Raw genomic sequence first — 17136 nt, 5'->3', positions numbered from 1 at the left:
CTAGGGGTTAGCTAAGGCTGTAAGGTTAGTTAACTAGACATATGACAAAAACTTAACCTAGATGAACTAGCTAGGTGAAGGGAATTCTCATCCATCTCCTTACACTTCCCATCCACAATTTCTTTCCATGTTCTGTTTTGGTTAAGTTTTTCTTTTCTTTGCCACTGCCTTTGGCTCACTGCCACTGAATTTTCTTTGTTTCTTTGGTTCTTTAGTTCACGCCTGTCACTAGCTCAGACTATCTAGGAAACTTCAATCACCCCAAGTCTCTGTGGAATGATCCCTTGCTTACTTTCTATACTAAAACTTGGCCTTGTATACTTGCAAGAGTTTTTGTGTGTTTTCCAACCACACCAAGTTTTTGGCGCCGCTGCCGGGGACTTGGCTGCCGTGTTTTTGAAGTTTTTCTTGCTGTTCTTTGCATGCTCATACCTGCTGTGTAGTTCTGATAAGCATCTTAGTGTACTCATCTTGCATATTGCATCTGTAGCTGTAACTTAGTACCACCTCTAGTGCATCTGCATCATTTGCATAATCTCTTCTCCTTTGCTTCAACTGCATCATTCTGGGAACTGAACCTCTTCTCTGAGTTGCCAGGTGCTTGTGGTGCTGCTGTTGCAGCCTGTTGCTGCTGAATTGCTCTTGTTGCTGAAGCTGTTGCCCCTGCTGTTGTTGCTGTGACCTTGCTGTGAGGCTGAGAACAAACCTCTGGTGCTGATGTGCTGCTGTGAAGCCCAAATAGAGCTGAGCTGCTTCTCCTGATCCTGCTGCTGTGCCTCAGCTGTTGCTGCTGTGCAAAGGCAAGCTGCTGCTACCCCCTGCTGGTCCTGCTGTTGCTATGATCCAAAGCCCAACTGGGCTGATTCCAAGCAGCTGAAAAAGAACAAAGCCCAACTGGGCTTTGCAACTGAAATACCCAACTGGGCCTCAGAAAAGCCAAAGCTTAGGATGATTTAAAGCCCAACTGGGCTTTTGCAACCAAACTGAGCAGCTGGGCTGTGCTTCAAAGGTAAGCCTAAACCCATTAAGAGAACCCAACCTGTGGGCTTCCATTTTTAATTTGTGGGCTTGTAATAATTTTTTCCATTTTTTTTGTTGGGCTTGTAATTTAAGTTAACTTTTGGGTTTGTATTTGAGCTTAACTGTGGGATTGTCCCTATCAAAATTTTGGGTTTCAAAAACCCAACAAACAACCTAAACAAGGTTAACTGAACCTACCAACTCAGCTGGGCTTCATTAGTTTCTGGGCTTACTAAAGTCGTTAGTGGGCCGTGTACCCAAACTCTAGGCCGAAAGTTGGGCTCTGTTTCACAACAGTTCTCCAAACCCATTGCCTCACCAAAGCACAACCAAAACAGTGGGCTTATCCCCATAAAAACCAAATGTTTCCCATCAAAAACCAAATGTTTTTCATTCCCATAAAAACCAAATTTTTCCCAAAAATCCAAACCCATTAAAAACCAAATTTTGGGCTTTGTAATATAGTTACTTAGCTTTTGAGCCCAATCATGTCTAGATCTTGGTCTACAGTTGGGGAATACAACAAATCCCTTAGAGAACTTGCGTGTGGACAACTTCACGTTATGAACCTCCCATAGACCATGATGTCAATAGTCATAGGAATTATTATGGACATTTTCAAAGTCCCGAGCCTCAATACATGAACCCTAATGACTATTCACACATGCATCGTTTGCCACAACGTGAAAATGAACATTTTGCTAGTGCCTCACTCACACAATCATCTCTTGTGGATCAATTAGAAGCTCGAATCGCAGCTTTAGAAATGCAATCACATGAGGAATCTGTCACATCTAATTTTCTTAGGCAACCTGAAATCTATGCATGTCCTGTCCCGCATGTGGTAGTTTAGACCACCCTGTTGAGAATTGTCATATTTTGCATAATTTTAGGCAATCTAGAGAAAATCCAAGGTATGAAATGCCCATAAATTGTGAGAATGGTAGTCATTGGGACCATAATCAATCCTTTGAGGGTTGCGATCAATCTTTTATAAACCCTAATGACCATGCACACATGTACCAATCACCACAATTTGAACATGAAGAATTTTGTACTCCCATGAATTTAGACTCCACCACAGAAGCTTTCAGACTCAGTGAGCAAAACTTCGATAGATCTACATCACGAATTCAGGCATATTTAGATCAGATTTTGCTTCACCTACAAAAGGAGGAAATTCATGAGGAAATGTATGTTGTCCCTAATGAAGTGTCTAGTCCCATTCATGTAAATGATGTTGAATATGAACCTAATTTAGAGGAACATGAATCGACTAACGACACCACCACTTTTAATGAGGACCAATATGCATGCTACCATGATGATGATTATGATGATTATGATGATGTGTTAGAAGAACATGAAAATATTGTGGAACCTGTTGGTTCAATAACATATGGCTTCTCGCCCTCGACCTTCATGAATGTTGTTTTTTCTAATACTCATTGTAATTCATATGATTTTGATATTGACATGGGATTCGTACAATTATTCTGTGAAGATGAGCATGACATAGGAATAGTTGAATCTTCTGTAGACACTATGTTATATGCATGAAAATATAAGTGATGTGTCTGATTCTCTACCTAGGTCACATTGTGATATTTCCATTGAATTGCCGATGCATGAGGACAAATCTGTTGATGATGTTGATGATTCTGAGTGTGAACTTGCTAATTTGATTGATGATTGTGAGCATGATGTGACATGTGTAGATGATTTAGGAGATTTTGATTTGATTGATAATGACGCACCTATTCTCCTACATGAGTCACAATCTGATGGCCTTCCACCCAACCTAGATTTGGTTTGTACCAATATTGTAAAACCAATTTTTCTGAGAATGCCTAATCTAGGTTTGGAACTGTGTGCTTCCCAAGTCCTCTTGGACCATTTTGCATTAAATATAATATCTTTGAGGAACCACAGTTGGAAATTGCATGTTTGCCCGTCCCTAGCAAAGTTCATTTCGAGCTAGACCTTGCATGATGAACCCCCAAAACTGCGCGATTTTGTTTCAAAATTTATCTTTGTAAAATCCAGGTTTGGGGGTAGCTCATTTTGTTTCACAGCTTCACTTGCATGCCTACCATATTATTATTGTGTGAAGCTGTTGAAACCTTACACTTTGTCTTTTGGGTTGATCCTCAACTCTTTAGATTGTTAGTGTATGGTGAATTTTTGTATATAATCCAGTAGATAAAATTTCTTAAAAACCCTTTTGTTCCTTTTGTATATATTTTGCTAATCCAATATGATCTCGGCTGAAATATGTTGGATTTTTGCCTTGAATAACGGAGTTTTAATTCTGCTTTCGCCGAAATCGGGTATTCTCTCTCCTTTTACTCTACTCAGCATGTCCCTTTCCATATGTTGTTTAATTCTTTCCATATTTTGAAACATTGAGGACAATGTTTAGTTTAGGTTTGGGGGTATAGAGTAGATACCACGATAATTGCCATAATTGAAAACAAAACTCCTTCTTTTTGAAAAATTGAAAATTCCAAAAAAATTAAAATCAAATTAAAAAAATTAAAAAATGAAAAAATCATAAAAATGGAGCTCATTTACCTTGAAATGTTGACTCTTGTGCAAATATGATTTTTATTAGGAGTCTTAGTCTAGATATTTAGGCACCCTGATTCTAGCACAATTCACATAGTGATAAGAAATTTGCACGCGCACGATCTACCAATACATGTATGGCCTCGATCTTCAAGGTGTTTGATAGGAAGTTACGATTGCCAATCACTTTAGAATACTGAACGAAACTTGACTAGCTTGTTCTTTGGTTGGTTGGGATAGAAGGTGGAGGTTACATTAAGAAAGACAACCATCGAATTTAACTGGGTGCATCAAAAAGGGCTACCTCTTGCAAAGTGTCATGTAATCTTTTGTTTCCTTTTGTATATGTATCAAAAGTGTTTCCTTCAAAAAAAAAAAAAAAAAAAAAAAAAAAAAAAAAAAAAAAAAAGAAAATCAAAAAATCAAGTATTTATCAATTCCATCATCTCTTGTTCCAAAAATAAAAAGAGAATAGTCAATGTAAATAAGAGTCATGTAAAGAGTCATTTTGTTGTTTCATTGTAATAAGCAAGGAGGGTGTATGCCATTGATGTACAACGCGAGTAATTGTGAAATACCTCCAACTCATTCACAATTCTCGTAAAGTCCGGACAGCTAGCTAGATTTCGACCTCAGTTCTTAGCCTGAGAAACTATCTCTTGGTGATTAGTAGTCATAACTTCAGATCTTTCTTTACACATGTGTAGATACACTTTACACTCTTATCACATGTCTTTTTTTGTTATCAGTGCTAGGATTGTGCCTTCGATAGCTAGATTGACATCTCCATTTTGCTGTGAGCTTAAACTGTTTTGCACATGTCACATTTGATGGAATCTGAGCTTATATTTTGACCTAGAACTTTGTAGGTACGTTCTAAGCAAACCTTCACGAGACTTCACTCGTCCACTAGGGACACTTAGTGGTTTAAAAGGCTTAGTGCATACGCTAAATGCATTCGAGAGACCAGCGACAGTGGTATAGTTAGGATTTCCTTAGTTTTGTTTTACTTGAGGACAAGTAAAATTCAGGTTTGGGGGTATTTGATGAGTGCCAAAAAGTATATATTTATTTTTGTTGGCATTTAACTCATCTTTTGTGCATTAATTCTACATTTTATCCCATATTCTGTATTTTCATTGTTTTCAAGAATAAATATTTTTCTTACTTAATTTTGCATTTTTAGGTAATAAATAAAGTCTGGATGACTTGCGGAGCAAAAAGAGCAGAAAAGTAGTGAAAAGCCGGGAGAAATCACGCAAGGAAGCCGCGAAGAATGGTGCGCACAACCTCATTTTCTACACACAAAAACGCCTCCGTTCTCAGCCATCAGATCAGTTCTCAGAAGCATCCGATGGTCGCTCCTTCATAGAGCATCAAAATCTGAAGTCTCTGCCAAGCACCACAGCGCTGAAATTCCAAGCCTTCAGATTAGATGGTAGTTGAATCCAACGGTTGCTCCCTTGCTGTTCATCAAAGTTTGATATCTCCGCCTTACACTACAGCACCTAACCTAATCTAGCACCGTTCGTTTCGTTGTATCACTTCATCCGACGGTCGCTCCTCGCTTGCCTCCGCATCACCGTCCGATCTACCTACCAGCTCCACATCTCACGGCTTAGTCTTGCTGAACATCAAAAATCGATGAACCCGTCACACACTGGAACACCAAACCCTATACCAGCTACCCAAACGCACCCTTCTCCCAAACCATCGACTTCTTCCTCTCCACCTTACCATGTGCAGAGAGCTCTGCAACCACCATGTACGCCACCACCTTCTTCAACTCCACTGCCACCACCACACCTCCACCATCATCACCCCTATCTTTCTCCATCATTACCCCCTTGTTCTAGCCTCCTATTATATAGTTTTCTCCCCTAATTTCTCTCTAAAAACCTAGGGAAGAAATCAATAAAATAGGACGAGTTGGAAATTCAATTAGAAAGCATGGAGAGGAGCAGAACAGCAAGGGGAAGAATGGGTCGAAAGAAGACTCGTCAAATCACATGTTAGGTGAGTTTAATTTCAAACCCTAATTTCTCTGCCAAATTAGGTATTTGGGAAATTGCCCCCAATTTTCAATTGAAAAAGCATGGAGAAGAACAGAGATGATATGGGTATGGCCGAATTAGGTGAATTAGGTGAGAAATCCCAATTATTTTAATGTTTTCAATTTGGGGATTATTTGGGTGAAGAACCCTAATTTTGTATTTTGGGGAAATGGGGTCTGTGGGTATAAATAGCCTTGTGGGTGTTGTTGTAAAACTTTATGCCTGGATTAGCCAGTGTGTCCAGAACCAAGTTCTGTTAATGATCATTTTTGTGCTGTTCATGTTGTGTTCATGTTTAGTGTAATATCCTGTTGTGTTCTGTGTGTGATTGTTCCTGTGATGTTTTGTATCCATCTGTCATGTTATGTTTGTGTTAATTAGCATGTTTGTAATGTCTCTTCACATGATCCTGTAATTTCCTGTTTAAATCTCAGAGAAGACAACTGAACCATGATGGTTAGCTATTAGGATGGTTTTTGTTGAACTCAAAATAGCTTAGGCTAGTTAGATTCCTAAAAGCCCAACTGATTTGTGATTAGTGGTGCTGTAAGAAGACCACTAATGCTAGGGGTCAGTGGTGGCTCTAAGGAGTTAATCAGCTACATTAGTTAGTAAGCCACTGCCTAGTTAGTCTGTGATTGGTTGTGCCTTAAACAGACAGCCAATACTAGGGGTTAGCTAAGGCTGTAAGGTTAGTTAACTAGACATATGACAAAAACTTAACCTAGATGAACTAGCTAGGTGAAGGGAATTCTCATCCATCTCCTTACACTTCCCATCCACAATTTCTTTCCCATGTTCTGTTTTGGTTAAGTTTTTCTTTTTCTTTGCCACTGCCTTTGGCTCACTGCCACTGAATTTTTCTTTGTTTCTTTGGTTCTTTAGTTCACCGCCTGTCACTAGCTCAGACTATCTAGGAAACTTCAATTCACCCCAAGTCTCTGTGGAATGATCCCTTGCTTACTTTCTATACTAAAACTTGGCCTTGTATACTTGCAAGAGTTTTTGTGTGTTTTCCAACCACACCAGTTAAGGTCAGACAACCCTACAATTTTGATAACAACATATATAAATTTGATAAAAGATAAAATTTCATCATTGTCCCTGATTTTACATTTTACATTATGATGGGGGTAGAAGATTACAACTTAAGCCTTATGATTTATCTTGATTTATAAAATTGATAAAGTTAAAACGTCAGGGCTGCGGGTTGAATAGGAAAACTTTCATTACTAATGTTTGTGGAACATTAGGTTGGAAAGAAATCATTTTAACTTCAATCAAAGGATCGAGATATTTTTCGGCGGATCACTATCAAAGAATCAATAATACCATTTTTTTTGAAGCATGCTATTTATTAAAGGAAATTAGTTTACAATTTGTCGTGGGTATGTGGTATCCACGTGAATCGTAAAATAAAATTTGACTAATAAAAGATGGGATTGTCTGGTCCCATATTTTGGTTGATAAGTTTCCTGCTTGACTTCCATCTGCTGCGTGATTGGCCAGTCCGTCAGCTGCTTGGTTTCCTTCTCTGTAGTTGTGCTGAATGGCAGCCTGCGGGATCTGTTGGAATCTGATTTTAATTTTCTCAATCATTCCTGCTATTTGCCAAGTTGGAGGGGTAGATGATGTGATGAAACGTAGTAGGTTTTCTGAGTCGGTTTCAAAGATAACTCTTGGCCATTGTCTTTATGTTGTTGTTCTTGAATCTAAGAGCATCACCCAAGTTTCCGCAGTTAAAGCAGTCGTAATTCCCAGTGGTTGATCTAGAGCTAATAAGGTTCGTGCGTCTGAATATCTGCATATGAATCCCGCCCCTGCAAATTCTGGATGACCTTTGGCTACTCCATCTGTGTTAATTTTGATCCAATTGGTGTTTGACATGGTCCATCCTATTGATATTGTGGATAATCTTTTATCTCTTATTGGATGATTAAATGTTGGTGTATCTCCTGGAAAAATTGGTGGTGTGGAGTGTATGGCTCGGTAGTATTCTTGTTGCAGTTTTTGTGCCCAAGCTAGGATTTCTTGTGAAGTTGTTTGCTTTTGTTGATATATTAGATCATTCCTAGCCAACCATAAGGTCCATAATAGAAAACAGCAAGATGAGATCGCCGATGTTGGCGCAGGTTGCTGAAGGATTTGGGAAATGGTTGTGTGTTGTGTTAAGGTGAAAGGTTGGAGAGGATTGGAGTTGGAGAATTTGTAGATTGATTGAATAAGGTGTTCCAGGAATTAGTTGCCGTTGGACAATGAATTAGAATGTGACTTGCTAATTCTGGATTTGTGTTGCATCTTGGGCATATGTCTGAGTTGGTCACCGAAGGTTGGTAATCCTTCATTGATGGATTTCCACAAAAAAAGCCGAATTTTCGGCGGACAGGGTAAAGTCCATATAAATTTGGAAGACGGTAGTGGGGTGTGTATTGGTTGACCTTGGGTTAGACATTTATATCCCGTTGAAGTGGTGTATCTTCCAGATTTTGAGTGTGGACAGATCATTTTATCCTGGGGGTTATTTTGGGGTAGGTGGATGTTTATGGTTTTTTGGATTGTTTTATTGGGGAGGGTGCTTAACTTTTCATGATTCCATGTGTCGGATATTGGGTCGATGATATTAGCTACTAATCGTATTGAGTGGCATTGTGTTGGCTCTATGTTTGGTGAGTGTGGGACCCAATTGGCTTCTATTAGAGTTGATAATCCATTTCCAATACTATGGAATATTAGGCGTTGCATGGTAGGGACAATTGTCGCCAGTTATCTCTATTGAGGACTGGTGGAGGATGGAGCGTTTTTCTATCAAAGAGAAAAACCAAGGAAATGCTTCATTCACCATAAGGGTGGGAGATGAGATTAGAGGAGATTTACAAGACCAACACTTAGGTCATATGTTAGCTAATGGAAGAGCAAGAGAACATAACATGCTGATCTGTTTGGCGTTTGGGTAATACTATATGGAGTTTTAAGTACATTGTTGATACTTTGAACGTGTTTGGTGATTAAAGAACAATGGCTTATGAGATGATTGAGTACATTTTTGGTGCTTCGAATTATTAAGCCAACTTTGGGGAAAATCCACACAACAAGCTGGCTAAGGCCACGAAAGGTTATCGAATAAACATCATATGACGAATTTGAACAAGCCGCGAAGGTTAGTTCTTATTTTGATTTTCTTAATCCCAAAACAAGCTAGCCAAGGCCACGAAAGGTTATCGGATAAATAACATAAAGCGAGCCGCGAAGGTTAGTTCCCCTTTTGATTTTCTTAATCCATCAACAAGTTGAGAATTAAGATGGGGTGATGTTTGTACCCTATTAAAGTAGCGTACGTACGTATCACATGAGGCTTATAATGGAAGCCTAAATCCGGTTTATTATGGAAACCGGTGGGTTTGTTATGGAAACCCACAACGCTTATTATGGAAGTCTGGGGTTGGTTTATTATGGAAACCGGTGGGTTTGTTATGGAAACCCACAAGGCTTATTATGGAAGCCTGGATTTGGTTTATTATGGAAACCGGTGGGTTTGTTATGGAAACCCACAAGGCTTATTATGGAAGCTTGAATTTGGTTTATTATGGAAACCGGTGGGTTTGTTATGGAAACCAACAACTCCATGGGTTAAAAGATCTTAATAAAAGAGGTTAAGATTTTCATGGAATAATTATTATAGATAATTATTAAATATTTTTAAGATAAATCCTGATAAAAGAGGATATTTATCTTAAGTAGTTATAATTATTATTCAAGATAATAATTATTTGGGATAAGTGAAGATTATGATAAATATTAGAATTTATCATGAATCTGGTTGTTATTTGGGATTTATACAGATGAGGGAGGTTACTTGGATAACTATCAAAACCCTAAAGCTACATCTATTTTCTGCCTATATATAGAGGAAAAATCTCAAATCAAAAGGTACAGAATTCTATTCTTTTCACCATAATACACTTGCATAGAACATCTGCTGATTTTAGCATCGGAGTGTTTTTGCAGGTACCCCCACCTCTTTTGATCAATTCTTTGAAGATTTTTCATCAACGGTAGAGATTGGATCAACTTTCCCGCATCTCAAAGATTGTTGGAGTGATAATTTTTGCACCAACATCTTTTGGTGCCGACTAAGGGGATACGAAGAAAAGATCGTGCTCCCCATTTGATAGAAGCCGTTCTCAAACGATTTTCGAAACCAGGGTTTCAAATCATTGTGAACAAAAAGTTGCTAAGAGTTTCTGAACTTTTTTAGAAAGTTGTAAAAGGTTTATGAACTCTTTGAAAAGGTTGCAGTAAGTTTCTGAACTCTTTTCAGAAAGTTGCAGAAGACCCAGAAAAGTCGCAGAAAGATTCTGAACACTTTCCGAAAGTTGTAGAAGATCCATAAAAGTCGCAGAAAATCTCTGAACACTTCCAGAAAGTTGCAGAAGAACCATAAAGTTGCAGAAAGTGTCTGAACTCTTTCAGAAAGTTGCAGAAAGTGTCTGAGCGTTTTCAGAAAGTTGCAGAAGGTGTAAACGTTTTCAGAAAGTTGCGTAAAGATCCAGGAAGTCTCTGAACCTTTTCAGAAAGTTTCAGAAGGTTTCTGAACGTCTTCAGAAAGTTGCGGAAAGATCCAGGAAATCTCTGAACTCTTTCAAAAATTTGCAGAAAGTTTCTGAACGTTTTTCAGAGTTGTAGAAGATCTGAAAAAGTTGTTGAAAGCAAAGTTAACAAAGAAAGAGTAACTTATGAATTCTTCAGGAGAAAATCAACTTGAGATGGACGTTGATGCACCTACCGGAAATCCATTCAGGTCAATATGCCAACAATCGAACTTTAAGGAGCGTTTTCGTCCATACTCATCAAGACGAAAGGGATGGAGTGGAAACATCACTCTCATCAACGTATCAGCCGCTCGTTCTGTGAGATCGACTCCAAGTCTCAGGGGAAACAATGTTCTCTTACGTAGATCACCTCCCCGGACTATTAGCGAAAACCTCAATCGTCAAAGAGGGACTCAAAGTCAACACCCAAGCATCCAGTAGCTTCGTGAGGAGGACATCGCTAATAGAGGAGTACGAGCTAACCAACAGCCTGCGAAAGCTAATAACCCACAGCCCGCGCAAGCTAACAACCCACCAGCTACACAAGTTAACAATTCGCGGGTGACTCCTATCGACTTGACGTTACGTGAGCGTTTCCAGGAATTGGAAAGGGAAAACAAGCGACTCAAGGTTGCATTGGAGAAAAGAAAGAAGCTTGAAGAAGAAGCTATTCCACATTCCGAAAGTAATAGGTCAAACCGTCGTTCTCATCGAGAACGATACGACCCACGCAAAGGGGACGAAGTTCTTGACGGTCGTCGGCTCAGTAAAAGTGATGCAAGAAGAGCGGATGTCAGGAACGTTTATCAAAGTCGCGATCACCATGATGACGATTATTATGATCATTATGTGCCCGATGATGATCATTATTACACGGCCGAGCAAGATAGGCGAACCAGATCAAGTCGCAAGAAACATAGACAAAGGGATGATCATATCAATGATGATCACTTGAAGAGGTCTAGACGTGATAAAGACCTTTCTAAAAGGAGAAAGGAGTCTGACAGGAATGAGCGGATTCGCAGAGAAACTGAGGGAGACTCGGTGAGAGGCAAAGAATTCAGCAAAAGAAGGCCTAGTGAAATGATTAATGAGCTGTTAGCCCAAAAGCAATCCAAGATGAAGAGCAACAAATTTTATCAATGAAAAATCGATGGACTCCCCATTTGTTGAAAAGATAAGGCGCTACCGCCCACCCTCGAATTTCAACCATCCTCAATTCAAGAAGTTTTTCGACGGACGCAATGGAAATCCAGTGGAGCACGTCCAATGATATCAAGCCTCAATGAGTTTGTGGAGCTTCATCTACGAGCTACTATGTAGAACCTTTCCAATGACCTTGACGGGTAAGGCTCTAACTTGGTTCTCACAATTAGAGTCAAATTCTATTAAGAGTTTCGGGATTCTTTCAGATGTGTTTTTTGAGCAATACAAGATTAACCACGGAATCAAAAAAGAGAGCAGTCATTTATTCCTCTTGCACAGAGAGCCTGGCGAAAGTCTTTTTGATTTTAATAGGAGGTTTCGTCAGGAAGTTAATGAAATTGGAAAGGTGGGCGAGGGATTCGTAATAGAGGCATATAAAAATACAATCGATTACGATGAGTTTGGAATTTACAATTCGTTAGCAGTTCAACCAGTCAAAAACCTCAAAGAGTTGTATGACAGGGGTGATAGGTATACCAAAACCGAGAAGGAAAAGAAAGCAAAGTTGTCACGAACAACAAAAGGTTCGGAACCGAGGGACACGCCACACTACGACAACATTTTCAGGCGATTTTAAAGGGAAAATCACGATGAACCCCGAAATAAGATGGCAACGGAAAAGATACCATAACCCCAGATCCATCTAGCAAGTGAGGAGCGGATATAATAGATCTAGTTCCTGCTTCCAAGGGGGCGTCTTTTCTATTCGAGAATATCTCTTCAGATATTGGGGGGCAGCTAAAGTGACGCCTAGCATGCAATCAAAACCAACTTGTTTAAAGAATTCGAATAATAGAAGACATCTTTTTGAGTATCGCGGCAAGAACTGGGGGCGAATAATATGGAACGAACGAACGCCCGAGGAGGTATGTCCTCACTAGTTGTTACATTATAAAAGCGAATTTATAATCACAAATGAGAACTTTTTGCATGTACTTATTAAAGAAATACGTGCAATGTTTTTATAATAAAGAGGAAGACAAGGGAGAGATATCTTAGTTATCAAAGGCGAAGTATTTTAATTATGAAGGAAATACTTGCAATGTCTTTCTATAAAAGAGAAAGACAAAGGCGAAGTATTTTGGTTATGAAGGAAATTGTTGCGATGTCTTTCTAGTAAAGAGAAAGGCGAAAAAAAAGTATTATAATATAATTAAGCTGAAGCTATAATGGAGCGAAAGGAGCAAAGGAAAAATGTTGAAGAACACATGCAGCGGAAATGCTTGCAATGTTTTTCTAATAAAGAGAAAAACAAAGTGTTTTTCTTATTAAGGAAATGCTTGCAATGTTTTTCTAATAAAGAGAAAAATAAAGTGTTTTTCTTATCAAGGAAATAGCTGCAATGTCTTTCTAATAAAGAGAAAAATAAAAAGAAAAGCGTTTAGTAAAGGAGGTGGAGCGAAAGAAAGGAAATGTACGACGAAAAGCTAGAGACAGTCAACCCGTAGACCAGAGATTGTCGTATATTATTCACGGACACACGAGCATTGAGTCGCCAAGTTCTAGGCCAGTACAGAACAAGTGGGCAACCAATGTGCCTAGCAAATTACGGGAGCAACTTGCATTCAAGTGAGGTATGTTCTCAAAGTCGAAGTTGAATTATTAATTTGATCCTGATAATTTTTCTATTAAAGAGATAAATTGGAGCGTTTTCCTATCAAAGAGAAAAACCAAGGAAATGCTTCATTCACCATAAGGGTGGGAGATGAGATTAGAGGAGATTTATAAGACCAACACTTAGGTCATATGTTAGCTAATGGAAGAGCAAGAGAACATAACATGCTGATCTGTTTGGCGTTTGGGTAATACTATATGGAGTTTTAAGTACGTTGTTGGTACTTTGAACGTGTTTGGTGATTAAAGAACAATGGCTTATGAGATGATTGAGTACATTTTTGGTGCTTCGAATTATTAATCCAACTTTGGGGAAAATCCACACAACAAGCTGGCTAAGGTCACGAAAGGTTATCGAATAAACATCATATGACGAATTTGAACAAGCCGTGAAGATTAGTTCTTCTTTTGATTTTCTTAATCCGCAGAACAAGCTGGCCAAGGCCACGAAAGGTTATCGGATAAATAACATAAAGCGAGCCGCGAAGGTTAGTTCCCCTTTTGATTTTCTTAATCCATCAACAAGTTGAGAATTAAGAGGGGGCGATGTTTGTACCATATTAAAGTAGCGTATGTGCGTATCACATAAGGCTTATAATGGAAGCCTAAATCCGGTTTATTATGGAAACCGGTGGGTTTGTTATGGAAACCCACAACGCTTATTATGGAAGCTTGGGGTTGGTTTATTATGGAAACCCACAAGGCTTATTATGGAAGCCTGGATTTGGTTTATTATGGAAACCGGTGGGTTTGTTATGGAAACCCACAAGGCTTATTATGGAAGCCTGGATTTGGTTTATTATGGAAACCGGTGGGTTTGTTATGGAAACCCACAAGGCTTATTATGAAAGCTTGAATTTGATTTATTATGGAAACCGGTGGGTTTGTTATGGAAACCCACAACTCCATGGGTTAAAAGATCTTAATAAAAGAGGTTAAGATTTTCATGGAATAATTATTATAGATAATTATTAAATATTATTTAAGATAAATCCTGATAAAAGAGGATATTTATCTTAAGTAGTTATAATTATTATTCAAGATAATAATTATTTGGGATAAGTGAAGATTATGATAAATATTAGAATTTATCATGAATCTGGTTGTTATTTGGGATTTATACAGATGAGGGAGGTTATTTGGATAACTATCAAAACCCTAAAGCTACATCTATTTTCTGCCTATATATAGAGGCAAAATCTCAAATCAAAAGGTACAGAATTCTATTCTTTTCACCATAATACACTTGCATAGAACATCCGTTGATTTTAGCATCAGAGTGTTTTTGCAGGTACCCCCACCTCTTTTGATAAATTCTTTGGAGATTTTTCATCAACGGTAGCGATTGGATCAACTTTCCCGCATCTCGAAGATTGTTGGAGTGATCATTTTTGCACCAACATGGTTTACCATTTATTTTTATTGAGTATGAAACTGTTGTGACGCATAGCATAATGTAATTTATAAAGGTTGGTGGAAATCCAAGTTTTGTAAATGAGGTTTTGATGAATCCCCAATCTAGGCTATCGTAGACTTTCTGGATATCTAGTTTGAGAGCTATTTTTGGATCTTTAGTTTGGTTTGAGGTTCTGATATGGTGGAAAAGTTCTCCAGCTATTGCTATATTGTCATGTATTGATCTTTTTGGTACAAAAGCACTTTGGTAAGGTCTTATTAAAAAGGGTAGAATGAGTCTAATTCAGTTGACTAAGATTTTTGATATGATTTTATATGTGACGTTACAAAGTCCTATGGGTCTGAACTGTGAAGGTTTTGAAGGATGGTCGACTTTATGTATTAGTGTTATGTTTGTGTGATTCATGAGAGGATGCATAATTAAGTTATTAAAGAAACTTCTATCCATTGCTATCAATTGGGGGTGGGTTGTTTCCCAGAAAACCTTGAAAAACTTACTTGTATATCCGTCTGGACCTGGGGCACTTTCGGAGTTTATGGAGAAGAGGACTTGTTTGATTTCTGTTGTAGTTATTTCCATTGTAAGTAATTCCGACTGTCTGGGAGTTAATCTTGGTCCGATATTTGTAAAGAGATCTTCATCTATTAGTGTAGGTGATGCTGTATATTTTTGGATAGAATGAGCAGACCACTGACATTTATGTTCAGTGATAGCTTTTTAGACAAGGTTTTGTGAAATTAAGCACGGATTATGCTTATAATCGATAGGCTTTGTAATGCAGGTGTTGGAGACATTCTTTTAAAACTACAACGAAGGTTTTGTTACATGTTATGCAAAATACACATTCAACCTGGTGTTAGTATTGTTGAGCCTTTTTCTAGTTGTTCGAGGAGGCATGATTTCGGCAAAAAAAGTTGGAGGTGAAAAAATTATAGGCAGAAAATGACTCTGAATATACAGTTAAACCTGTCGTGGCGTAGTTGAGCTAACATGATTTTTGAAAATTCTAGTGTCCGATATCTTGAATTTGATTATAAGTTTTCTTACTATAAGTTTCAGTCATAGATATAGAGAGTCAAATGGTGTTGCAATTTTTTTTGCTGAAGATGCATGTAACAAATCTCTAGATGACATCTAATCATCCACCTTGGGAGATTGTTTCTTGTTTAAATTTAAACTTAATACGAACAACTTATCTATAGATGTTAAGTTCTAGTGTGTAGTTTTCTCCAAATATAGAAAGAAGAAAAAAAGGGTACAATTTTCAGTCCAATTAATCAAAAAAATAAAGGAAAATAACCTATTAAATAGTGAGTCTTATATTTTTTTCACTTTTAGAATCTAGGAATTACTGGTTAATCCAGTTTTAGAAGAACCGTTTAGTGTGTAATCCAACACCAAAATAAATTTACTCGCTGGTCCAAAAATATGTTTTTGGACCAGATTTTTTACTAGTTGGTCCGAACATGTTCGGAAGTTATAAAGTGTATTTTTAAAATGCCTAAAAGACCCTTCTAGTCAAATCTAATTCGGTTTTATCAATTCTTTCTTCACCAATTGGAGAGCTCTGGCGATGATGATGGCGATGGCGATTCACGGAAAAAAACCAGAGATTCCAACTCTCTCTATAAACTAAACCCGGAGGAGTAGATAATGGTGAATCGTCGTTTTTCTTATTTCAATATTTGCATTTTTTTCATTTCTAATTTTCCACCTCATAAGGGATCATTTGCTAGACTATACAATTTTAATTAGCCTATTCTCTTTACTGTTGATATTGGTCTTGGAGATCTGCTCTTTCATTCTTTCGTTCTCTAGTTTTATTTGATTTGGATGATTTTGAATTGTGATTTTTTTTTGATAAAATTGAATGAACCCTAGATTTTTTAGATCCATTGTAAAACGTCAATATGTACTAGATAACAAAGTGGTAATGGAGGTTCTGGATTAGGTGGTATTGATGATAGAAGGAAGGTTCAACAACAACAACATAGAGGGGTTGTTGATGATGGAGGTAGTAGGTATCTGTTCTCATCTCAACTACCCAGAGGATATTCGATAGGTAAACGAAAATGTTGTAAGAAACTGCATATGCAACACCCAATTGGTGTATGCGTCATTTTAACATTCGAGTTTCTAATTATGAAATCTATAAATATAATATGTTGTCAATGGAACAAAATCATTATATAGGTGAAGACATAAAGTATTATAGAGTTATGAATTTGGTGCTATGTTTGGTTCCAATTCAGGATACTCTTGCTTAGTGTCATATGTTTGATGCCAGTGAATACTTGGGTAACAAAATAGTATTGCATGTTCGTCTTAAGTTAGATGACGCTGGTCTGACCACGTAAGATAACGTACACTATGATAATTTGTTAGAACCATCGAGATGGTAAGCGTAATATTTTTACGATAGATATTTATACAGACTCATGGATGGTAAGCGTAATATGTATTGGGTTTCTACTCGGTGCATATTACTATGTACTGGTTTATAATATATATTCGTGGATGGTAAACGTAATATGTACTGGGTTTCTACTCGGTACATATCAGTATGTACTGGTTTTCACTCTTTATATATCAATATCTACTAGGTGTTCTATTAGTACACATGAGTATCTATTAGGTCTGCACTCATTACTGATAATGGTGAATCGTC

At 37.8% G+C, this 17136-nt stretch overlaps 1 protein-coding gene across 1 annotated transcript; it reads left to right on the top strand.

Moving 5' to 3' along the window:
* The first annotated feature begins 10375 nt into the window (after positions 1-10375).
* LOC113359771 (pre-mRNA-splicing factor cwc25-like) lies at positions 10376-11377 on the top strand. The gene is made up of 2 exons (XM_026603352.1): positions 10376-10549; positions 10673-11377. The coding sequence occupies exons 1-2, from the start codon at positions 10376-10378 to the stop codon at positions 11375-11377; spliced, it is 879 nt and encodes a 292-aa protein (XP_026459137.1).
* Positions 11378-17136: the final 5759 nt, after the last annotated feature.

The sequence above is a fragment of the Papaver somniferum genome, chromosome 3 (genome assembly GCF_003573695.1).
Source record: "Papaver somniferum cultivar HN1 chromosome 3, ASM357369v1, whole genome shotgun sequence".
NCBI lineage: Eukaryota > Viridiplantae > Streptophyta > Magnoliopsida > Ranunculales > Papaveraceae > Papaver > Papaver somniferum.
Note: the sequence above shows the minus strand (reverse complement) of the source record. Positions and strands in the feature narration are given on the sequence as shown.

Excerpts from the sequence above, each read along its gene's own strand:
- LOC113359771 (XM_026603352.1), top strand. The coding sequence starts at position 10,376 with ATGAATTCTTCAGGAGAAAATCAACTTGAGATGGACGTTGATGCACCT. Across the intron at positions 10,550-10,672 it reads ACGTATCAGCCGCTCGTTCT|CTTCGTGAGGAGGACATCGC; the intron begins GTGAGATCGACT and ends AGCATCCAGTAG.